The sequence below is a fragment of the Chaetodon auriga genome, chromosome 9 (assembly GCF_051107435.1).
Source record: "Chaetodon auriga isolate fChaAug3 chromosome 9, fChaAug3.hap1, whole genome shotgun sequence".
NCBI lineage: Eukaryota > Metazoa > Chordata > Actinopteri > Chaetodontiformes > Chaetodontidae > Chaetodon > Chaetodon auriga.
This window is the reverse complement of record NC_135082.1, coordinates 22,412,737-22,437,250: the sequence shown is the minus strand read 5'-3', so window position 1 is coordinate 22,437,250 and position 24,514 is coordinate 22,412,737. Positions and strand designations below refer to the sequence as shown.

At 40.7% G+C, this 24,514-nt stretch overlaps 1 protein-coding gene across 2 annotated transcripts in view; it reads left to right on the top strand.

Annotated features, from left to right (window-relative positions):
* Positions 1–23,924, top strand: part of lingo2 (leucine rich repeat and Ig domain containing 2) — a 197,951-nt gene extending 174,027 nt beyond the window's left edge. For both annotated transcript variants that reach the window (XM_076739137.1, XM_076739136.1), the window contains exon 5: positions 20,934–23,924. In XM_076739137.1, coding sequence (XP_076595252.1) covers positions 20,946–22,787 — 1,842 coding nt within the window. In that variant the 5' untranslated portion in view covers positions 20,934–20,945 and the 3' untranslated portion in view covers positions 22,788–23,924. The remainder of the gene's footprint in view (positions 1–20,933) is intronic.
* Positions 23,925–24,514: the final 590 nt, after the last annotated feature.

Sequence of the window (24,514 nt, the reverse complement as noted above, 5' to 3'; positions counted from 1 at the left end):
ATAACCCTAACACGCCCCCTGCACAAAATGTACCACATCAAAGCAAGTTTACCCTCATCATCGAGCAGTAGAATCCCTTTATGTTTCCCCTTTGTTATATTTACAGATGGCTGTTCTATCTCGCACCTCTGACTCTGTGATCACACAAGCACCATCACTGTGCTGTTTTGATTCTCTCCTCTTTAATTACAACTAATTTCCATAATGCCCCCTCCCCCCCTTCCCCCTCTTCCACTGCTCTCCACACCCTTCTGAAAAGGGCACCCCACACTCTCCAACTTGATGCTACCAACTCGTCAAAATAGACTTGTGGATGAGAAGATACAGCAAGCCCTTTTCTCTTATTAAAGCAGATGGAGTGTTCCGTATCTGTCGAATGAGGATCCGTTTGACTTGTCTTCTCAGGACCCTTTAGATATCCTGGACCCTATAATGGGACCCATGGGCTTTGTCATACATGATATATATCAAATTAATTGTCACAAAGAAGAAACAGTGGCCAGCGGCCAGGAGGAAACCACACGTCATCTTCATATTGCTGGGAAAAGAAGTTGTCTGACTCCGTCTGAAGTGAAAGATGAAACTTCCTGTCGTTGACCGGTCAGATGTCTGTTGGGAAAAGCAGAGCTTTATTTTCTGGTGCCGTATGATCCACCTTGTGTTTGCAAATAGGGTGTTCAAAACCACAGCCATGTCCTCAAAACTTTATCTTGAAGACACTTCAATTTTCATGACTGAAGTCCCCTTAATACTAGAGCACAATCAGTCAGGCCCTGTGCGCATTGAATTTGGTGGAGTTTGGTCATGATCAAGGGATGCCATCACAGAAGCATCTGCAATAGGGTTGAGATAAAAGGTAGACCGACGTTTGCTTTGAACAAGGTCATACAATGTCAGGGAATTTCCCTGGAGAGGATGTGCAGCAAACAAAATCAAATGTGACAGAGACAGTGATGTTCTGTTTCAAGATGTAATCACCAAGACATACTGTGTAGAAACAACAGTCTCTTTAAAAATCACAGTTTTATGCAGTCAGTCTCAATTATTCCAGAATATGTTTGCTCACCCTTTTGGAGGGATTCTGGCCAAGTGTAGCCTCAGCATTAAGTAATTAATTGTTGGAAGTCCTACCTATACAGACCATCTGGACTGTAATTAGGCCACAGTAGTGCCCTCTAGCTTTGAGTCATCATGTTTCCTTTTTTCCCCCCGCCAGATTGGAAGCAATAACCTTTTCCCGTGAACCTTTCTACCATCATGACACAGCGTCCTTAGAAGCAACCCTAAGGGGCACCTTGGGACAGGTAGCGGATTTTAGTGCTGTTTTTGGCAGTAATGTTTGTGGCCACTCACAATGAAACCTTAATGAAAGCAGTAGGAAACGAGTCAGTAATGAAACCAAATAGCATTCAGGACCGTTTTTGCAATCATAGAAGTGTATTGTTTAGCTAAAGGCCACTAAGTAGGATATATAGATGGCTCCACCTCCTAATATGATAACTGAAAACTCCACATTACCAGTTGTGTATCAGCTTAAAGTTGTGATATTAACCCAGCTATTGAACAATTTTCCCACATTGCCCCAATTCAGGCTTTTTTCACCGCCGGCCAATTATCTTGAGAGTTATTTTAAAATTATAATGGTGTCCTTGATTGCGTTAGTGACCTTTTAACTCTAATGTCCTCATAGGTCTGTTAATTTAGGTCATTTGGCTGTTCCAGAGTAAAAAAAAACAAAAAAAAAAACAAAACAAAAGGTGACCAAGCTTTTGCTTTTCTGGTGACTCATATGAAACAGACTCTCCTTTAGTACTACATCAGCTGGAATTGTCTCTGTTCTTTAAACTTTCCCCAAAAGCAGTTTTTACAAGATTTTGGCTCATTACTTGCATGTTAGTGTTCTGTCGCTGCACCAGGGGGCTGCCTTAGTAATACTATTTTATTGCAGTTTTCACGTTTCATCCTTGACTCTGTCAGAGTTACATTCACAGTGTTTTCATAATTCCACTGCCTCAATCCATTTCTGCCATTTCTTCTAATGTGCTGTGTCTTGCCATTGTATTATTACTATTGTTGTGTTGTTGCTGCTGCAGTTAGCATTAGCTAAACCAGGGCAGGAGTTTGTTTGCAAATTAACTTCAGGCCAGCTTCTGCGTCTCATGATGAAATCTGCCAGATGCCTGGAGTGATGAAGATCTGGGCCATCTTCAAATAAAAAAATCAGTCACTTGCCTTCTGCCTACTTTTACAGTTCATTATTTTAGTGCATGTGCAGTAAATTTAAAATGAAATAAATAAGATACATCATGCTAAAAACAATATGCGACTCGTAATAGATTTGTAAATATTTTCTGCAATGTTATGAGATTTGGACGCACAGTGAGAGACAACTTTCCCTCATCTCTCTGTCTGTGACATATTCCTGAGCTGTTTGGAGGCATGCTGGATTTGTTCATAGGTCAGTGACTGAAAATGCAGTGTCTTGAGTGTAACTCTGGGTACCGAATTGCTTTGATCCTACTGAGTATCAAAAAATGGCTTGTCATTTTGAAACCTAATGAGTAAATCTCATCAGCGTCAGTGAGCCAGTCAGCATGCAGCATGCTTGTACCAAGTTCTATTAATGCTGCTGATTGATTGTCTAACATTACACATAGACACAAAAGTGTCTATGTCTATTGTTCAGGAACCGGTATCAGTCAAGTCAAGGTATCCGGTAACGATACCCAGCCCCATTTGCTTCAGAATCTGTTTTGTGTGAATGAACGGGTGTAAATAAGTGAGTGTGTGCAAGAGGAACGCTGATATTGTCAGTAGACAGCAGCATATGGATGTGAGGTGCAGTAATTGTTGGCCAGACAGCGGCTTGAGGGTGTGGCAGCCTGTATAAAACAGCTGCTGTGGCAGATAAACTCAGAGCTCAGGGTCCATGTCCTTCCTCAACAGCAGTTTACTCTAAATACTGCACGCATCCTTCAATTTCTGATGCATCTAAGTATTTGACATAAATGCTTTTAAAATATCTCTTCACCACAAACACAGGGGATGAGATGCAAAGCTAAACATGTATTAGGATGCTGGTAAAAAATAATAAGTGGCAGTGATTTAAGGGATGCAGGGTGGACAGCAGTTTGCAAACTGAAAGCATCTCAGTAATACCACAGTGTTGTGAGAGGAGTATAATAAGATTTTGAAAGGCAGTCCATAGAGCAGCTGATTAATCCGAAGATTAATTTAATCTGTTTTCATAATAAAACATTATTAGCCGTTCCCTCCTCTAAGCGTTACCTTTCAGCCCTCTTAAAAGATTATACACTTCCCAATCACTTACCTGGAAGCAGTCAAGAAAGTCATTAAGTTAAGTAGACACTGTCAGCGTTCAGGGTGCTGAAAACGATGGGTGAAAGTGGTGAAGTGCCATGAGAAATGGCCATGTTAATGATTTCTTTGCAAAGGGGTTGCTCTGCAGTGGAGTTTCATTTGGGGCTTATCTTCAGCAAACAGACCCTTGATGAAACCTGCCCTAGGTCTCCAGGTGGCAACTAACTTTTAATGTGAAGAAGTGGTTGTGAGAAGTCAAAAACAAAATCCCCCACAAAGCGTCTGCCTGTATGAATCCAGGGTCACTGAGGCGTACGACTCCAAATCTGCTTGAATCATCTCTCCTTGGCTGGGAGAAGAATGCAAAATGGCAGAAACAATAACAGAAACTGAGGCCAAAACTGCTAAAAGTATTTGAGCATTTCTAATGATATATCAGCTGCTAGCAACTAATATCGTAACATACACAAATAATCTCAATCCTGATCCCTTAGATTGGTTTATCTCAAATTAATACCACCAAGACATGAACCGAGCAGCATTTTAATGTCAGATAAAGCTGTCAGTGCTTTCTGGAGGACAAACTGTCATGGTGACACCGTTTTTTAATTATTTCAAATGTCGTTTCAATGCGATTTCATGTTGCTTATCAGCCAACATATGTTCTGCAATTAATAATAGCATATCCACTTTCGTGTTAATTGAGAAATTAAAGTTACTACACAGCTGCTTGAGAAATTTGAGAAATTTCAAATCAAGCTACCATTAACCTCAAAGCTGGTCTAATGGTGTTTAACATGTCTTTTAGTCTCAGGCATCCCATGTTCACCTCCATGAGGCAACGAAGTCTCAACCCACAAAAATACACAAAAACTCAGTTACCATTGGATCCTTTTGACTGGTTTTGAACGTGACTGATAATTTTGCAGTGTTGATTAATTAATCATTCTAAAAACCAAATGAACTTAGTGCTGCTGTGCCTTGCGTTTAAGTTTGCTTAATTTTCAGACGCACATATCATCCCTGCAACTATGCGACGGTCTCAGATATTTAATAAAATCGTTTGTACAACTGTTGATTAAAGGTAAAGGTAAATAACCACAAGATACTCCTCTGTGGCGCAACAATTCTTTGTGCCTTCTTGTCATGTAATGAATCAAATTTGCTTTCTTTATGTAAAAACATCTGCACGTTTCTCAGCTTCCTATTGCACAGGTTACTTAATACACAGTATGTTTCATGATATCAGATGTCGCTGTACTCTGCCTCCACTTGTCAGTCAAAATTTTGCAATAAAGAGCATCATCCTGTAGGACCACCACTGCACAGTTGGTGGAGATCCAAGAGGCGTGCTGCAGTGATGATATCATGTTCGGTTGATATTAAAGAGTTGTGTGTCTTTGCGTGATTTGATCAAGTTGACATATTGACAGTATGAGGTAGAAGTACACATCAGACATTCCAGTCTCTGCAGCTGCCTCGAACACATTGCCTTGGTAGACTGTTAAAATATTAGCTTCCCACACCACCCCAGTGCTTAAACCAATCACCCAGGGCTATTGTTAGCTAAACTGCTGCTGTGTAGCGAGCTACAGAGTCCCTGGGTGGATCCAAATGCTTTCTCACTGCTCTTCCCTCAGTCAGCGAGCAACCTCAAGGAGACATGGAGCAGAAGGAGGTGGAGAGAAGGAGGAGGTGAGAGAAAGTGGAGGCCATTTTGGATTGTGCTTGATATACTGTATACAGCACATAATCGCACTAGCTGTAACATTAACAGTGAGTTACTCTGAGTTTTTGCGCTCTAAAGGGACTTTGAGTTAACAGATGAGACCATTTACATATTTGTTTAAAAGAAGTTTTTGTTGCACATCATTCCCGGCGGAATTACAACTTTTTATTATGAGCCGTGACATCTTAATACAATCACAGATTTCTTTTTACCGCTGACTCGCACTTATTAAACACTTTTATTGCACACTAACAAAAAATTCCATCTTTTATTTAAGACACATGACTGAAAATCCAGTCGTTTTGGCTGCTGTGATCTCAAAAACACTGTGATCCTAGAGGGACTGAGTGTGGTTCAGTGATTAGTACTGAGGGTGTTCCCCTGCCTCATTCGCCCAACACCCAAGGGAGCCAGCGGAGCAGGAAATGTGTTTCAGTTCATAACGATGGCAGCCACCTGAGGAAGGCCATTTGTATAAAACCTGAGCTCAGATACTTTGAAACAAAAGTAATTTAATACAGCTGAGGTTTTTTTGTTTTTTGTTTTTTTTTGTACAGTATTACACTTCTACAAACTTCTCCAATTTGAATATTTCCAAAGTTTCTTGAACTGTGTCTGGTAATCTTATTCCACTGTTTGTACTGGAGGCCATCTGCAACGGAGAATGCAATTTAATTAAACTTGAACATGCTTATTTTGATTGAATTCTTGCTACATTGTTCCGTACTGTTTTCACGAGTCAACATTGTTTAAGCAGTGACATTACCTGAGCGCCCACCGGCAATGCAAACACAATCCTGCTCGCACGCGTTCGACTGAATGCAGCCTGTGGCTATTGCCTTTGACAAGCCGCGCTGACAGATCAGTATTCAAAGATCCCTACTTTTTGTTGTTTTGTTTTCATTTTACTCCCGCCGCTTGCCTTCCCCACAGTGTTTCAAATGAGAGGTGTGTGGAAGATACATGGAGACCACCGAGGACTCTCCTCATGAATTATTCAAAGTGTAAGATCTGAAAGTATCATGGTAGGATAATTAATCTTACAACTAAATATAGATGAAGGTTATGTCTTGTTGCTCAAATTTGGCTTGTTTCTTGAAGGCAATACATGAAACTTACTTAATGAATCAGAGCCGGGGAAAATTAGAAAGTCTGTCAGCTGTGGTGGATTCAATTGACGTAATCTGTGACATAACATACTACAGAATGTGTGTCACTTCCTAAATGCAGCTTGTAGAAGCATTTGCATGTGAATCAAGAGAAAAGCTGCTGTGATTGTTTTGGGGTTACAGCTTCTCATGACTGAAAGGATAACATTGTCACTTTCAGATGCCATTTATTTAATGATAATCTCCAAAACCAAGTTCTCATTTGGCTACAGGAACCAGAGCACTAGGGAGGCCCAGGAAGTTTGGGATCCATCAGATATTCAACTACTGACCCAATGAGGATGGTCTGAAACCTGTAAAGCACTTTATTTTCAGTCTCAGTTGATGTGCTGATGATTTTCTTGATGAACTGATGGGTCTATAAAAAGTTGCACAGTGTTCAAGGTGACATCTTTAGTTGTCTTGTTTGTCTGATCAACAGCCCAAACATATCCGGTTTACAATGGTATAAAATAGAGAAAAGCTACAAATCCTCATATCAGACGGCTGGAACCTGAGAATTATTAGTTTTTGCTTGAAAAATCGATTATCAAAACAGCGGTAATGTAATTTTCTTGCAATCAATTAATTGACAGCTCAAATGTAAAAGGCTTTCCTCTCCTATATGAATCCCTGCCTCAACACGGAAGGAGAAAAAGGAAACTTTTATCTTAGAGACTGTATCAGTATATCTATTGTTTATTTCAGCAGCCAAACCAACATGTACCCTGTTTCTGCTGAATCATTGAAACTAAGCAGGTGTGGGCTTGGCTAACACTTACCCTCCAGGGTGAAAAGTTGCAGCTGGAAGTAGCGTTGGTGGTCCAGTAGGGGGCAGTCTGAGACACTGAGCCAAGATTCTGACTCACTGTAGGCATTAAAGATGTCATGGCACTTATCGCAAAGAGTTGGGGTTCCCTCATGTCCTGGCCAATTTCCCAACCTGCCTCGCTCCATCTGGTCACCTAATCATCCCCCTGTGTAATTGGCTTAACGTTTCCCCCCCCTCTCCACCTCAAGCTGGCACGTGGTGAGCGTTCTGGCACAACATGGCCACCGTGCATCACCCAGGTGGATGCTGCACATTGGTGGTGGTTGAGGTGAGCTTCCCCCCTTCAGTGAAGCACTTTGAGTATCGCAATAAGCAATGTAAACATAATCCATTATTATTAGTATTAATATTTTTAATTAATTATGTCTCAGATAAAGTCCCAACTATAGCCCAACTGATACTGGATTATAATGGCTGATGACAATGAGGAGGGCTCAATAAAACATGAAGTGACAAAACTAAGAATAGGGCTGTATCGATCAATGATAGGTGCCAGCTGTTTATGAAAGTATTCAATATTAATTTGTTTTAATTGGATATGGGAATGGGAATGAAAACACAGAATTACACAAATATATGATCAGGATCAAAATCGACTGTATTGGCCAAGTATGTGCACATAGAAGGAGTGTGACTGTTTAAACACTGCACTCAATGTACTTGCATAGGAAAAAAAAAAAAGACAGAAAAACAAAACATGTTTGCTCTGAATTGCTATGTAATTTTGTACTCACTCTTACGTACTACTCAGTAAATACTGTCATTTCTTTCAGAAGAAGAACAGTCAATTGGCACTGTGTTCTATCATTTCAAGCTTGGGCACTTTGTAGGCTTTTTTATAGCAGGAATGGATAAGGGAGGGAAATATGATGACACACAATTTCACTGATGTTCTGGCCATGGTGCGAGCTTTAGGAAACCTACCCCGCAGTGTCTGAAGTGAACACGAACAGCATGCAGCACCGTAAATGCAATATTGACTGAGGCATTCCAGACAAGAATCAGCAGGACGGTCATTTTGGACATTATCTTTTGCCACCTGCTGTATCTTATATTTTATTTTGTTGCTGTTGTTCTACGACAATTGAATCACGTGATCTGATCAATATCCAATAACGCTTTGTGATCCTTGTATGGACTATAATCCCATGGGAGAGCCATATTGGACAGCTGATAACAGCAAGCTATAAAAACAGTCCAGTCACTCCAACGCTTGCGTCGATTTATCCCCGGACAGCTATTAACCCTTTGTAAACCCCCTTCAGCCATAACTGCAGTCAGATTAGCCGTGTTGTGTGAACTCCCCTGGGTGGTGATCATACTGTGAGGCCCCGAGGCGATGCTTTGTGCCTTTATGCATATGCACTTTTTTTTTTTTTTTTTTTTGCATGGATCAGCAGCAGTTGCGTTTACATTTTGCCGTTCTGAAACCGTTGCTGTACCGAATTTGTATCGATAGCATTGATATGCAGTGTAGCACAACCTGGTCTGAACCCTCACATTTGAATTCATGCAACTTTTACGTCACTCGCTCATCTGAACTGTCTTTCAGTGAGATTCTTGCCTCCGACTTCTTGAAATTTTAGATGAAATCTGTTTCCGTGAAGCCATTCACATCACGATCCCACCACTCCTGGGTCCGACTCCACATCCACACACCTCCGTACAGACATAGGTGCCGTTGCTCCACAAGAAGCCATGATTAAAAATTCGGCTCCTTTCTCTTTGTCCTCGTTAGCGTCTCTCATGAATTCCCTGGCCTCCACTGCACCTCAGCTTCTAAAAGAAATCATAAACACTGAACTTCAATGGCCTCCATGTTTACTTTCATATGATGTCATATGTTCTGTGTATGACATCATATGACTTATTATTGTTGTTTTGCACAAGTGGGTCAGTTCAGGAGTCCGATATTGGCCACATTTCAAGAAAAAAATAGCCAGACAAAAAAAATTAGATCTGAACAGTAAATCCAAATTGAGCATGAAGCTTTGCAGTGTGAACACAGCCTTATTTACAGAACGAGACACATCAGATCAGAGCAGGGAGTTAAGTGGGATCAACTATTATCGTCCCCAGCTTTTCATCTGTTCAATCAGCAGTGGTCGCCAAGCTTTCTGTCTGCATCTGCACATAAAAACATCTCCACATCTGCAGTGTTTTCGACTATCTTACCATTTTTTACTACTGTAAATTCCATTTCTAAAGGTCGCAGATTGAATATTATTGAAAATTTACAAAAGGCTTTATGCCCAAATTTACAAGAAATCTTTTAAAAGTATACATTAAGTACTCTATTTTAGAAACCGCTATGTATATTTTTGTAGTTTCTATTAAATAGCCCTACACAGCATCATGTGGTAAATTAGTTTAAATACGAGACTGTTTTCAAGATATAAATCCAAGTCAAAGTGAAACCACTTTCATATTTAAACCTTATAGGAAAAAAAGCCTCAGAATGAACGTCAGAGAGGGGATTTCTCTTCCAAGATGGACACCACATGTCATTCATGTTGTACATAAACAGTAGACAGGGCAATTTTTAAGAATACAAGGATAAAATTACCTTTACCTTCATGTTTTATATGCGGATAAAGGATGAAAATGCATTAAGCTGCTACATTAAGACATGCCTGAATCAACACTGTATAATTTGTGAACCTTTGCTGATGTTTGTTCGTTCAAGAATTTGATTTGGATGGACTGTGAAATTCCATAGATCCACTGGAGTCAATCAATATGTCATTACCTTTCCCCTAACTGTGTTTGAGATACCAGTGCAAAGCTGAACAGTAATAAATGTATCTCAATATTTTTCTCTCCCGTGAACGGCTCACATCAGAAGGTGATAGAGACTGTGTGAGAGAGAAAAATACACAAGCAGATATCAAGGGCTGATATTAACTCCTGCGTGAGGCTACATTGTGTTTTCCGAGGCGCTACAGGCTGCAGAATTGAAAGGAGTTTAATGACATTGAGCTGCAAGGTCAGAGGCCACATCTCTTGATTGGGTGAAGAGAGAGAAAACCAAAGAGAAGGGAGAGAGGGGAAGACAAAGACGGAGACTCAGAGGAACAAGCGTCACACGGGCAGAGAATAACAGCACAAGAGAAGGAGATTTAAAACAAGAAGTCGTGGATCCATTTTGATTTAAAGGAAGAGATGGAGAGATGTCTTGCAGATATTTGTACAAGATTTCCTTCCAAGTGTACTGAAACACTGCTGGGACATCACAGAGATGCATGGGTATGTCAGAGCTGCATGTGTTCCTCTTAGCTAAAGGCATGAATAATTTCTGTAGCTTACCAAAGATTTAAATTCCATCTCTGCATTTGTTTGTCTGTTATTTTGAGCAGAAATTACATCTTGCCCAGTGGTCTGTCATGGGTGTGCTGAAGATACTGTGTGAAGAATGATACTTAATGCACAAGTGACAACACTGGTTGCTTTGATAAACTCTTCCAGCTTTTGCAAAATGTGACAGTATCATGCTCCAAATGAATATGGAGTCATTTCTTATCAGTGTGACAATGACGTGTTTGAAGTGTCTCGTTGTAATACTGAAAAGCATCCTCTCAGCACACTGCTTGGTCTAAGCTGAAGCACTTTTGGCAATAGGAAGCATGACGCTTCCATTATGCTGCAGTAATACTGTTTGTTGTTTTCAGAATTTTTGCTACGGGCATCCATGGAGTCAGCAGCACACGTCTTCCTTTATTATGGCTGATTGTTGGTTTGGCTGCTTTGTTTTTTCACCCTGAACTTTTGTCTCAGGCTGGACATGCTATACTTAGTTTTTCTGAAAACATTTAGATGTAAATATAGGCCTGAATGAGGTGTGTGGGTGTAGGGGTAAAGGGGTTTGCCGGCCACCTTTAGCTGCCCTGTGCTTGAGTCATCGCACAGATGAAACACCCCCTGACTCAGACCTGATGTAGGCTGTCCAGACGTGGAGGGGTGGGGTGGGGTGCTGGGTGCAAGGAGCGAATCAACAAGGGCTCTCGTGAGCCCACACAATGCGTTAACGGCTGCCGCAGACGCATTTTAATCAGTCCACACAGTTTATCTCACGAGGCTTTTCGGTTCAAAGCCAGAGTCGGAAGAAATTCACTCGAGGTTCTGCTTACCCTTTTAAAAATGCTCTTTAGACGTGAAGCTGAATAAAAAATACAGTCTAGGTCAGTGAAGCTATGAGAGATCAGTGACAGAAATTGTCGCTGGTTATGCAAGTTTTTGAGGAAGTCATTAAAGGAAAGAGAAGATTAAGGCAAGGAGACCAGAGAAGCTTCTTTTTTCATTTCCTGTCTGACTCCTTCTTTACCTGTTACAGGCAGCAGTCTGCCATGATGTAGAGAGCAGCTCTTTAATACCTGCAGCACCCAGGTTCAAGTCTCTTTGTTGGCATGCGTGTATACACCCTACTGGTTATACCCATGGGCAAGACACAGCATCCCTCGCAGCTTCAGGGGGGCTGTTGTGGGCTAATCTCTCTGTGGAGGCAGCAGGTGGAAAAAAGAAAATCCCTCCAGGCATCGTTGACTTATCACTGTGGCATTGCCTGAAATACGAAATGTAAAATGTCAAACCTGAATCAGGCTTTAGTTGTTAGTCGTAAACTGGAACATCGTAAAGCTGGTTATAGTTAAGTCCTAATCATTGGTGGTTTGTTATTAGAATTAATCAATAATCTACCAGCACTCATCCATATGAATGTCGTCATAATGCTCGTATGACAGGGATTGTGTTCTCCAATGCAGTTATTGATTTTTCCACTCGATACAGACAGAGGAGCTGAGTGAGCTACATGTTATATTTAGTGTGTGTGTGACAGAATGTATGTTACATGGCACATACGTAGTGTTCATTATCAGTCTAAGTGGTGGTGAGGGCACAGATGGTCAAAGATCTGTTTTCATTGTCTAAAGATATTGCTAGTTACTGAGATTAATGAGGGTGGAGTTTCGCTGTCCTTACTGAAGTGGTTCTGGGTATTTAAAACAACACAGACATTCATCGCCTTCGTGTCATGTTACGTAACGTATTTTACAGGTGAATGTGTTTGATTTCTATCAAATAATGTAACATACATGATTTTACGTCAGTGGCACAGCTGATGGATTCAGGATTCAGGATTTTTGAAGCCTGTACAGATAGTGATAATGATGCTATCGGCCGTAAACATACAAGTAAAGAATAAGGAACCATTTCTGAGAAGAAGCCCTTGAATTTGGTTGTTGATGTCAGAGTGAAACTGCAGTGAGAGCGCCTTTAGCCTCCACAGCGTCTGACGATGAGATTGCTCTGCTAGCGCCTGCATCCCTCAAGCTAACAGTTCTGTGTGGTTTTGCGTGATGGGCAGGGTTAGCTAGGTGCTGGATTGGGTCAAATTTATGTAAATGTTTGAGTTCAGGATGAATCATAAAAATACTGGAATGTTTTAAATGTGTTTTAGTGTTTTTGGGGCCTATACCATGAGATGGCTAACACTTGGAAATAGGATGTGCATTTCAATGTGTCTTTAAAAGCTTCTCAGTGCTCTCTAACAGACAAACAGTGTAATGAAGACACGCTTTCTTCCACAAACAACAACATGGCATCTCTGCCGTGCTCATTGGCTGATGCCATGCCAATCATACCTGCAGCGAGGCTGATTTGTCCATCATGTTTCTCCAGTCAAATCAAACACCAAGTGATTTCAGGCAGTTTTGGAAATGTAAAACAGGACCACACAAGGGATCAGTTAAAAGTCAGCACAGAGGAGTTGCTGGCAGTCTAATTTGTGTCTGGCTTTGGATTTTGGTATCAGAAAAGAAGCCAGTCCAATGCTCCACATTTTTTAGAAAAAGCACATTTGTAATGAATCCTATGGGCCGTTCACACCTATTTAGACCATTTGCCCTTGTTAATATGAGATTAAGTATCTGTCCTGAATGTCCTAATCATAGTGAAGGAACACAGACTCCTCTCTGGAGAGTGTTCTGACCTGCTTAAGTGGTGCTAAGCAGCACAATAACGTCATCCCAATATCAACATAAAGGTGCATTAATGTTTATATTGTATGAGTCTCTTGGGAGTGGAGAGTGGGTGTCATTTTAGAAAAAACCAGTGCAGTAAAAGTCATAGCACATAACACATTGCTCCCTAATGAACTGACAAACTGGTTGATTTTTCTTTTTCACGTGTCACTTTGTAAATGTAATGAAATGACAATGCTCTGTTCCCCAGACCTTAAGTCCTCTCATATTGTCACTGTTGTACTTCTATGCCCACACATTTAATTACCAAGTTTTGTTACCTTCTTTTACAAGCTCCATCTTGCCTCCAAAGTTCAGAATTTTAAAAGCCGTTAAACAGAGGATCAACTTCTCTGAGAGGCTTTTCTTGTGGGATGTGTCGAGATCCGACTGTTTGATGCGGCCGTTTTGATTCTTTCCCAAACCAAGAGGTTATCAGACACAGAAAAGAGCAACTGACTCAATCTACCAAGTTTATCTCTAATTAACACGGATTAATTGAGCTTTGACTTTGCTCTGCAAGCCAAGCAGAAGGGCAATTTGTGCATGGAAGCCTATTATTGCCCCGAGGCTGTTGATCCTCACTGTTAAGGGCTCAAGGTCCCAAAACCCTCGACCATGTGACTATGATCATGTTGCTCTCGCAGTGTGTGTGTGTTAATGAATTATACAGTTTGCGACATTGAATCCAACTCATGAACGGTTGTGAGAGCAGAGCAGTTACCAGTAAGGATTTTTAGATTTCTCTTCCGTCTGTGTGATGAAAAATAATCAAAGTTGCTGCTGTTGTTCTTTTGTCTTTCTTCTTCTGCTGCTTCTACCGTTAGAAATACTGCGGTCTTCTCCCGTTAATTATTTACGTTTTGGAAAATTCACGGAGGCCAAGTTGTTTAATCATATCCAGTTCACATCCTGAGGAGGCATTGTGTTGCATGAGAAGTCAGATTGATGGCGGTTTATGAAAGAAGCACAGTGTCACTTTGCATGTTGGCAGAGACTCACCTTAAAGCGCCACTGCCCTTTACAAAGATCCGTCCAATAATGGATCAGGCAAAGAGCATCGCAAGTCTCTTCCCTCTCATTATGATCTCAGCTGATTACTCGTCGATGCTCTTTTGAAAAGGTGGGTTAATTGCACACTCTGACTGACTCTGAACTAACCTGCAAGTTAATAACATCTTTCCTTCAGGGTAGCATCATTATAAGATATAAGCCTCATTAAAATAAAATGATGATTTAATAACTTTCCCTTACAATGACCCTTATGAGGATGTACTGTTATTTTGTAGTAATCTGGGAAATGAAGACATCAAACACTGTGCTTTTTGCATGCTGTGTGCTGTTTTCAGAAAGCAAGACTTTGCAATCTCTTGGCCACAGAAGCTTTCAATGCGCAGTGAGAATAACACTGAGTGTATAGAGTGCTTACGCTAACCATGCCGAAGATTGTGCATATGTCAAAGTGGTGAAATGGTTTATTTCTGACTTAAATGGATTCCTTTTTCTTTGGCACTCTCTGAAAGACTCGCCTTTCTTATTCGCTCCTCATTATAACCAATTACATTACGATGAGTTGGACCCGTTGACATGAGGGCAGCCATGTCAGATGCTAATGTACAAGAGAACTTGCAGTCTAACTGCTGCACCCAGTATGTAGCACATTCTCTCCCTGCATGATTACACATAATGTTGCTTTCATTATTGCTTTATTCCTCACACAGCCCTGTTCCTCTGCAGCTTTGATCGAGCTCAGAAAGTTATTTTCCTCCTTTTCCTGCCTTTGGAAGGGGCTCTTCCTCCAGAGCGGTCTCATAAGTCAAAATATCAAAATTTGACGCTTTGATTATGCTTTTTAAGGGGTGTTGATAATTGCAGGGTAAAGAAAGCAACTGTCTCCAACCATCCACCATAAACGCAGGGAGGCTTTTCTGTGTGAAGAGGAATCACATTATGTGCAATGATCAGTGCCTGGGGGCCACATCAAACACAGTCTGAAAACCTTTCCAGAGGAGATAGAGGCAGGCCAATTTCACAAGTGGCTTTTTATTGGTTGATTGCACAGAGGCCAAGTTGTTATCTAAATCCTCAAACTACTTGGGCAAAATAAGAAGTGCCTTGTCTGCGTTCAGGGTGTGCAAACTAACCCCTCAGATGAAAGCCAAAGCAAAATGTTTACAACCAATAGTTTGCCAGGATTACGGCTTAAGAGAAAGTGAAAGTGTAAGCAGAATGTAGTGGTTACAGTGTCGAGCAGTGACAAACCGTGTCGCTGCGAGTGCGGAAGAAACGCGTCAAGCCAACTTTGATTTTCATGTTTTCACTTGAACTTGTATAATCTTTCAGTATATGAACAGGCTTCGTGCGTTTTTAGCATTTAAAGACTACAAATGAATTTAAGGGCGAGATCATGTCGCAGCCTGACAAGCCGACCTCCTGCCCAAGGAGCTTTACCATCAAGTGATTGAATTTATCGTTTTGCATAATTATATCTGCTCCATGTTGGAGCTGTTGGGCTAATTAGTTGGTAAATCATTTGAAATCAAACATGGATAGTGGGTGTCCACTCTGCCCATCAGGGGGAGAGACACTGATGAGCAAACTGACCTATGATTGCTTGATTCAATTTGCACCAATTGAAACAAAATCAGCTGCCATGTTTCCGTGGAGCTTCTGGCACTGGAGCTCTGAGGAGCTGCTGTGTTTTCTATGTGCTGTATCTAAAATCACCAGACATCTATGTTAGTGTGTGTCGCTGTTATGCTGCGTGCACGGATGCATGTGTACTGTTGAAATGTGGCCGAGCAGAAGAACGCCGCAGGACGTGAACTCAAACTTCAGATCTTTGTTGTTGATGTTTCCCATAAAAGAGAATCAATGAATAAATAACTGTCACGCTTTCCTTTTGAAATGACCTCACATTGTATATTTAACAAGCTTCATGTCCCAGGACTTTCCATCATTAGGTCATTATTTCTGGTCTGCTTTGTCACAACACAAAATGTCCAAAATAACCAACAGAGTCATCACACGAGATGTGAATCTTTTACTGTTTAGTGTTTTCAAATAGCAAAATCATAAGATTTGAAACACTTAATACTTTTGTTTTTGTCATAAATGTCCTTTACAAGTAAACAAATAATTACTTTTTAACAGTTGTGCCATGATATTGTTTCGTTAGCTAAGTGCAGACCTGTACCCCTAGTAAAAAATAAGCCTTAACCATGTTAATTTCCCACCTTTTTCAATAAAAATGTACTGACTTAACGTTTAATTTGCACATTTACTTGTTTGTCCACTGTCATCACCATTATTATATGTGAAACAACAAACACTTTCAACAAAATGAAAGAGTCACAGTGAGGTTATGTGAATCAAAGATACCGAGACAGAAATTCAGCGATGACCTGAGGACGATATCTTTCGCCTGCCAGGGGAGCGATTACAATCTGCTGTATACAGTGGCTCCGCTCACCTGTGGATTTCTGTCTGATAAATCCTCTTGTCGTGTTTGCTCACCTAATCAAGAGTGCAGAGGTCAAAAGCTTCATTAGCCGGACAAGAGACACAGCAAATATAATAGCATTTAGCGTGCATATGTAGAGGAGGGAGATTCAGGATGAAGTAATATAAGCCTGTTTTTGCACGGAAGGCATTTCAGAGACATGAGGACGACATGTTAGTGGAATCATGACTAACAGCGCATGCAGGGCCGTGTTGTGCCTCTGGTAACGACAGACGTCATCCCTACTCATCCTCTTACTAGTTAGCCCCGGGCTGTGTTGAAAAGTAAAGAGCGGCATCATGGGATGGAAGAGCCCGGCCTGTTTCCAGCAATTCATATGGAGATTAGTTTGTGATGGGAATACAAAACTGAGTATTAGAAATGAGCTAAGACAAATATGCTTTCATATATTTGCCATAGTGGAGGAGTAAATCCAAATTCAATGGTCTGGAGTGTTGAGTAAGTTTGAGATTCACATCGGGCCCCTTGTACACATATGCTTGGGATGATGGCATCGCGCAGGCGACCTCAGCACCTCGGCGAAATGGCTGTTCACTGATTTATGCTGAGTCAGACACCATTAGCTGTTATCCTCTCCCTCTCAGGATCCAACCCCGCACTAATGTGGGTCAGGGGCCACATTACAGAAACACCTTCACTGTGCAGTCTTATTTCATAGTGCACCGCAGGATTTCAGTAACACGACTGTTACTGAATGTCACTGGCAGTTTACAGAATATTGAGATATAAAAATGCCGGAAAATGGTTTTAAAAAAAAAAAAAAAAAGGTACATTTTCTGATTTTCATTGTACTCCAGGACCTATTTGTGACAGAGTTCAGAAATCCTTGCATCTGACTGCATCATGTTATCATTAGCCTGTTTGAGATGTGTTTCATTTCATTTTTGTAGCTGTAAGATATTATGGTCTACTAAGAACATTTTTTGTAGAGATCCTGGTTGTCTTTGCTTCATCTTTGTGATTGGTGAACATCAATATAAAACAGTCAATCCTGTAGTCTGTATATTCTGTATATGTATAAATATGTATGTGTTTGTGTATGTTTGCTTTCAGCCACCATAGTCTTTACTTTGACGTCACATCGTCTACATTGTTATTCATATCAGAAATGTTTCCATGATTACAAGCTATTCATGGAAACAAGGCCAAAAAAAAAACAGGTAAAATCAAGCAAACTGACCTTTTTTTCTATAACTGCTGAATATTGTTGGCCACAAAGTTTACCTGTACTTTCTCTTTCCTCTTGAATGGCACAAGCAGCAAACAGTCAGCGAGCAGATAGTTAGGATTTTATTTGCGGATGTTGCCCCGGGGCTTCTGCCTAATGCCGTGCAGCATTCGCTCCTGCACAGGACACACTTCAGCAGGTGCTGCTGATGATGCTCTTGCATTATGGTTCTCTCATTGAGCAGCGGCCCAGATGAGAGGGTCAGATCACAGGCTCGCTCTTGCTCTGATTACACACTGTTATGAAGACATCCAATCATTATACTGATTAGATCCCCTCTTAGTACACCATCGAATCATATGGTGCTGCAGTCCGTGTGGTCTGTGTGTGTGCGTAAGGCGGTTATTAGGTGGGAAGAATCTACAGAAACAAGGACACCAGAAAATCTCTCTGTATAGAAGTGTGTCCATGCATGTGTGTCACAAGCCTGTCCGCCACGTTCATGTAGAAATGTTTGATTGAACACTGTGATAAACATTCACTGATTCACTGACTTAATTTACTGATGATTGCATTGAATATTGGACTTGAGCATTTACGTGTTTATGATAACGTTGCCAATTCATCACCAAAAGCAATGTTTTTTTTCCATACGTGACCAAGTAAAAGCAATATGTTTAATATTTGCTTTAACACAAACAGCTGTATAGAAACCATACTGCCCAAAAAAAAATATAAAAGTGAACAAATCTGTTGATAAAATGAAATGTTGTCTTATCAGTTTCAGGTTTGGTACTGAACATTTATCAAGCCCGCGAGATAAAACACAGCAATCTATGTAAACAAAAGAAAGCAATTAAAATGCATATTTTCCCATATTGGTCTCACAAAATGAAAGAAAGCAGTAACAGGAGCAATAACCGAGGTGTTTTGTGAAGACAGGCTGAGGCGATTTGCATGTTAGCATGAATGTTGAGCATAATATGGAAGGGACGCGCTTTTAATGCAGGGAGTAAGGATTTATCTTTACATTTCAAATAAACTATTAGAAAGCTGTTGAACACTTAAACAGGCCAGTGCACATTTGGCAATGTTTTTCAAGTCAGCAGCAATGGAGAGCCAGCCATATGGTGCACACTAACTCGAGCAATAAAGCTTTATAGCAAACTGGAGGCAAGGAAAAGTAAAGAGATAAAAAAAAAAAAGGACAAATCTATGAATATGACTGAGTAATAAATATTTACGAATTTTATTAAAACAAAACATAAAGTAATGCACAATGACACACATGAATACTGTAGTAAACTACTGCACCACCATTTAGATGCTGTATAACAGAAATAGAAGTAAATGGAAATGTGTCCATGTTTGGTTAGTTAGCATCATACTGTGGTGCCTGCATTTTGGTACAAAACAGTGTTTTGAATCTTTCATTAAAACACTTACATGTGTAGTTTTAGTGTGCACAGTGTTGCACTTGATGTTGTGAGTGAAGTTTTGAATAGTGTCACTGACACATGAGCGTTTGGTCCTTTGCATTCGCAGCTTCAAATTTCCCTCATTTTGGCCGTTTGATGTCTTAGGTTTACATAATATTTCTCTTCAGATGGGTATGCCATCATATTATCTTTGCACCATAATCTGTTTGCATATAAAAAGCCTGGGGAGAAATTCAGATTATTCCTTTCATCGTTTAAATTTAGCACAGCCCATGACACACCAAATGAGGCAAGGATGGTTTGCGATCTATGCAACCTGTCACCCAGTCTGTTTGTGGCAAGCAGTGCATTCAGGTCATATATCTGCTTATCTTCATGTGCATGTGATATATATATGAGTAGGTGCTTATGTGATACATATGAATAGGTTTATGAATGAAAAAAAAAAAAAAAAACGCATAACAAGTAGATTCAAGATGGACCAGGCTGTGTTTTAATGTAAATTTTTCAGAAGCTCCATGAAAGGATACTGCATATATATGAGTCACATGTACAACAATGCCATATATTTCTCATCTAATTTATGTAGGCACACACATAACAAGATCATTTAAAGTGGGTCAAGCGCAATCTTTTCGATCACGAAAGTACAGAAAGCAGAAAGAAGAATTGCCATTTTATTCTTTTTTGCTGTATAGCGGTGTTTGCTAACTTCTGCTGTACCATAGCAATCCTGGCAGACTCTCTTTGCTATTAGGTTTATTTGAACACAGATGGCACATTTCACAGCATAACTGATTTAATACATCCACCATTTGTTTGCATGCTGTTGAAACAAATTGGATTAAAAGATACTAAATGTGAGACCTTTGTTATTGGTTTCTGTGACCTTTCTAATCGCAATCATTATTAGATCCTGTTCTACAACACCGAATGATGCTGTCCAGCCATTTTTACTTGTTGATGGAGTTGATCACATTTATCCATGAACTGCATAAAGGACCAATGTTTTTTTCATGATTGATTCCTTTTAATTTGCCACTTTAGCCTGTCTGGGTTTGGTTCTCTGAGGAAATACTGTTTTGATTTGTTTGGTGGGGGGGTTGTTGTTGTTGTTTTTTTTAATTTTGTAATGTCATTGGATAACAGCATATTTTCTATGTTTCCCCAATCTGTTATTCTGACTTAGAATAGTAGGGAACACTATTAAAACTCTTGTCAAGGAAAACAAGCTTTATGGAATTATTAATACACAGGAAGTGGAGTGACACAATGGGCTGCAAAAGCTGCACTTTTTATTTATTTGGCAGTTAATTTGATTTTGGTGAAAATCAAATTAACTGCCAACACTCACCAGGGAAGCATTTTAACCAGCACTGTTCTACTTTGATCAGTGTCCCATAGCTGCAAGGAAAACAAAGACAGCAGACAGACTAAAATGATGATGGAAAAGGGGAGAGAGAAGGAAGTTCTTAAATTCAAAATATTCAACTTGCCTTTATTTGAATAAGTAACTAGATGGGAATAGGATGGCAAGAATGAGACATCTGTGTTCAGTGAGTTTCATCCAGTCTGTTCTCATTCTACACAGCGCTAGTTAAAGCACCTGAGGCTGTTTTTCTCTAAACCAGACTAAGTCCTTCTATGTTATTTGGAATATTGATTAATTCTACAGGAACACGGCTACCACAAAGTGCATCCTGAGTGATTAACTAACCTCTTTGTTTTTCTCTTTGTTCTCTCCCTCTCTTTGTTGCAGAACCGTGACAGAATGGTCGACTGTATGAGCAAAGTCATGCTGCACACGGTCGTCTCATGCTGGCAACCATTCCTGGGACTGGCCCTCGTGGCTGTCTTTGTGGGTTCTACCCTGGGATGTCCCTCGCGCTGCGAGTGTTCGGCGCAGAGCAAGGCAGTAGTCTGTCACCGCAAGCGCATGCCCACCATCCCGGACGGGGTCCCAACAGAGACCAGGATCCTGGACCTGAGTAAGAACAAACTGACAATGATCAACCCTGATGACTTTATTGCCTTTCCTGGGCTTGAGGAACTTGACCTCAGTGGAAATATTATCAGTTATGTTGAGCCGGGAGCTTTCAACGCCCTGTTTAACATGCACTCGCTCAGTCTCAAGAGCAACCGTATCAAACTCATACCTCTAGGCGTCTTCACAGGCTTAACAAATCTTACCCGACTGGATATAAGTGACAACAAGATCGTCATCCTCCTGGATTACATGTTCCAGGACCTGCACAATCTAAAGTTTTTGGAAGTGGGTGACAATGATCTGGTTTACATTTCTCACCGTGCTTTCAGTGGACTTTTAAGCCTGGAGATACTAACCTTAGAAAGGTGCAACCTTACAGTTGTACCCACTGAGGCCCTTTCCCACCTCCACAACTTGGTCAGCCTTCATCTACGATACCTCAGCATCAGCACCTTGCATCCATACTCATTCAAAAAGCTGTTCCGGCTGCGGCACTTAGAAATTGATAATTGGCCATCACTAGATCATGTGCCTGCCAATACCTTGCATGGCCTCAACCTGACCACTCTGTTCATAACCAACACCAACTTGTCCTCCTTCCCTTACCAAGCCTTGAAGCATCTGCCCTACCTGACACACCTCAACCTGTCCCACAACCGCATCAGGCACATTGAAGGGGGAATGCTGATGGAACTGGTTAGGCTTCAAGAGCTCCATCTTGTCAGTGCTCAACTAACCACCATTGAACCGTATGCCTTCCAGGGCCTACGGGGGCTCAAAGTCCTCAATGTGTCTCACAACCGCCTGGATACACTGGAGAAAGGTGTTTTTCAGTCTCCTGAGGCTCTGGAGGTTCTTCTGATTGACAACAACCCCCTGGTGTGTGACTGCCGCCTCATGTGGATCCTACAGAAAAGGCATTCCATCTTCTTTGGAGATTCACAGCCAGAGTGCAGCACACCCGAAGGTATTCGTGGCAGGCCTTTTAAGGAGTTTAAGGAGACTCTCCTATCTTATTACGTGACATGTACGAAGCCAAAAATCCGTGAGAATAAAACTCAAACTATCACTGTGGATGAGGGCCAGCAGGCGATGTTGCGCTGCAGTGCTGAGGGGACACCAAGACCCACTGTATCCTGGTTGTCCCCACGTCGACGAGTTTTGACAAGTAGGAGCCATGGTCGAGTAACCGTCCACAACAATGGTACACTGGAGATCAAGTCAGCAGAGGTACAAGACGGCGGCGTGTACCTTTGTCTTGCCTCCAACACTGCTGGGAATGACACCCTGATGACTACATTGGCGGTGAAAAGTCTGGGATCACTGTATGCCAACAGGACCCAGTACTACACAGATCCCAGCAATACCACTGCCAATGGGACAGCCGGCGTGACCCTCGGTTTAGACCTAAAGACTATTTTAGTGTCAACAGCTATGGGTTGTTTCACTTTCCTTGGAGTGGTCTTGTTTTGTTTCCTGCTCCTTTTCGTGTGGAGCAGAGGGAAAGGAAAACATAAAAACAACATAGATGTTGAATATGTGCCTCGGTCAAAGTCTAACGGAACTAACGTGGACTCGGCAGAGGGACAAGCTGGTCCTCGTCGTTTTAACATGAAAATGATGTGACTTGCTTCATAGATCCAAGATTCTGGATTGTGGAAATGCCCCAAGTACAATGTATTTTTTTGAAAACCGGACTACTGAACTTCCCACTGCTGTAGGGAGAATTGTAGTGAAAACATTTGGGGCGTCATAACAAGATGAGCAGTACGTTAAATCACTGGATCTTGACATAATGCTTGGATACTGTGTTTCAAATATCGAAATCGTAGTAGGACATCCTCTAACATAATTGCCAGCGGGCAACTTCTTAAACGTGGATGAGGAGTGAAAACTGTTGCCATCATGAGGACCTGAAGGGAATAGGTGTCATTTATCAGCTTTTTGAAATTTATATTCCCGAAAAGAACGCTTCAGTTTTGGGTTGGATCTACAGACTCAGCTGAACCATGTACAATACAAATTTGTATCTAAGCTATTAACCTTCTTTGTTTAGTCTTGCGCCATGCTTATTCACTGAAGAAATCAATGAAACAGACCATAATTTCCTATGTTCAGTACTTTGCATATGTGTACCTAATGCTTCATTATGTACATGTATGTACATATTCATTCAAAAGAACTATTCATAGCAATATTCATGGGATGCATTAGCCAAAATTGATATACCCCATATGTTCAGCAAGAACATTCTTCAGACTTTTGAAGTTTCCATGGATTCAGGAAGGGCTTCTATGGGTGATTATCTGTCCCTGCTCCCCCAATTGACTCCTAAATATTAATGAATATATATTATTTATCAATAAAAAATGAAGAAAAAAGATTTTATTTATGAAAAAATGTTGACTATTTTACAAAAATCAGTCCTCAAACACTGTTCAGGATCTGGCATAACACTTGGATCATCATAACGATGGCCCAGTCCTGGTCAAAGTAACGACATGAACCACCTTTTTGTCCTATTTTTGTCTATTTTTATTACTTTAACTGTACCTTTGCTGGTTGGCAAAATACATGTGTCAATTTTACTACAGTGACATTTGCATAATTTTCCCCAGTAGGAAATTTGAACTTTGTTGTGGTAGTTCCTCATTTTGTTGTTGAATCATTTAGATTGTGAAAACTTCAAAGTAAAAGTAAAAAAAAAATGTATGTGAAATAAATGAAGATGTATTTGTACCAATGAGTCCCAGTAAATGGCTAAAACGTAACGAAATCTTCTCCTCGGCCTCACTGATGGACATCACGGTCTTCTTTTATTCTGGTAACATTGCAACAAAGAAAAAAGGACTTAGTCATGCAATTTTAAGTCTGCAGAAACACATGCCAAGTGACATCCATTTGATATGACATCAGCTGATAAAAATATGTGCTATGTTATTACTTACATATACCATACTTACTGATAGCAATGTATTAATGGACACTAACATGGTACAGTGATGCACAGCTCCAGTCCTCCACTATAAAGTTCATACACGTTGGCAGGTATACAAAACTACATTTCAGAAGTATTACTCAACATTAATATTATGATTCTTTAATTATTTGGACTGTCCCAAGACAGTAAATAACATACAGAATCCACAGCAGAATTACAAATTACATTACATTACATCTCACTCCAGTTACCATACATGTACTACAGTAGGCCTGCTCATCATAGTTAACAGCCCCAGTAAAAGTGCATTTTGCAATAATCTCTCAAAAGGAAAAGTGTGACCCAAGTACAATTAAATTGTTCCGATGTGTGCTTAGACAGTTCAGTCAGTGATGACCTCTCACAGACTCAC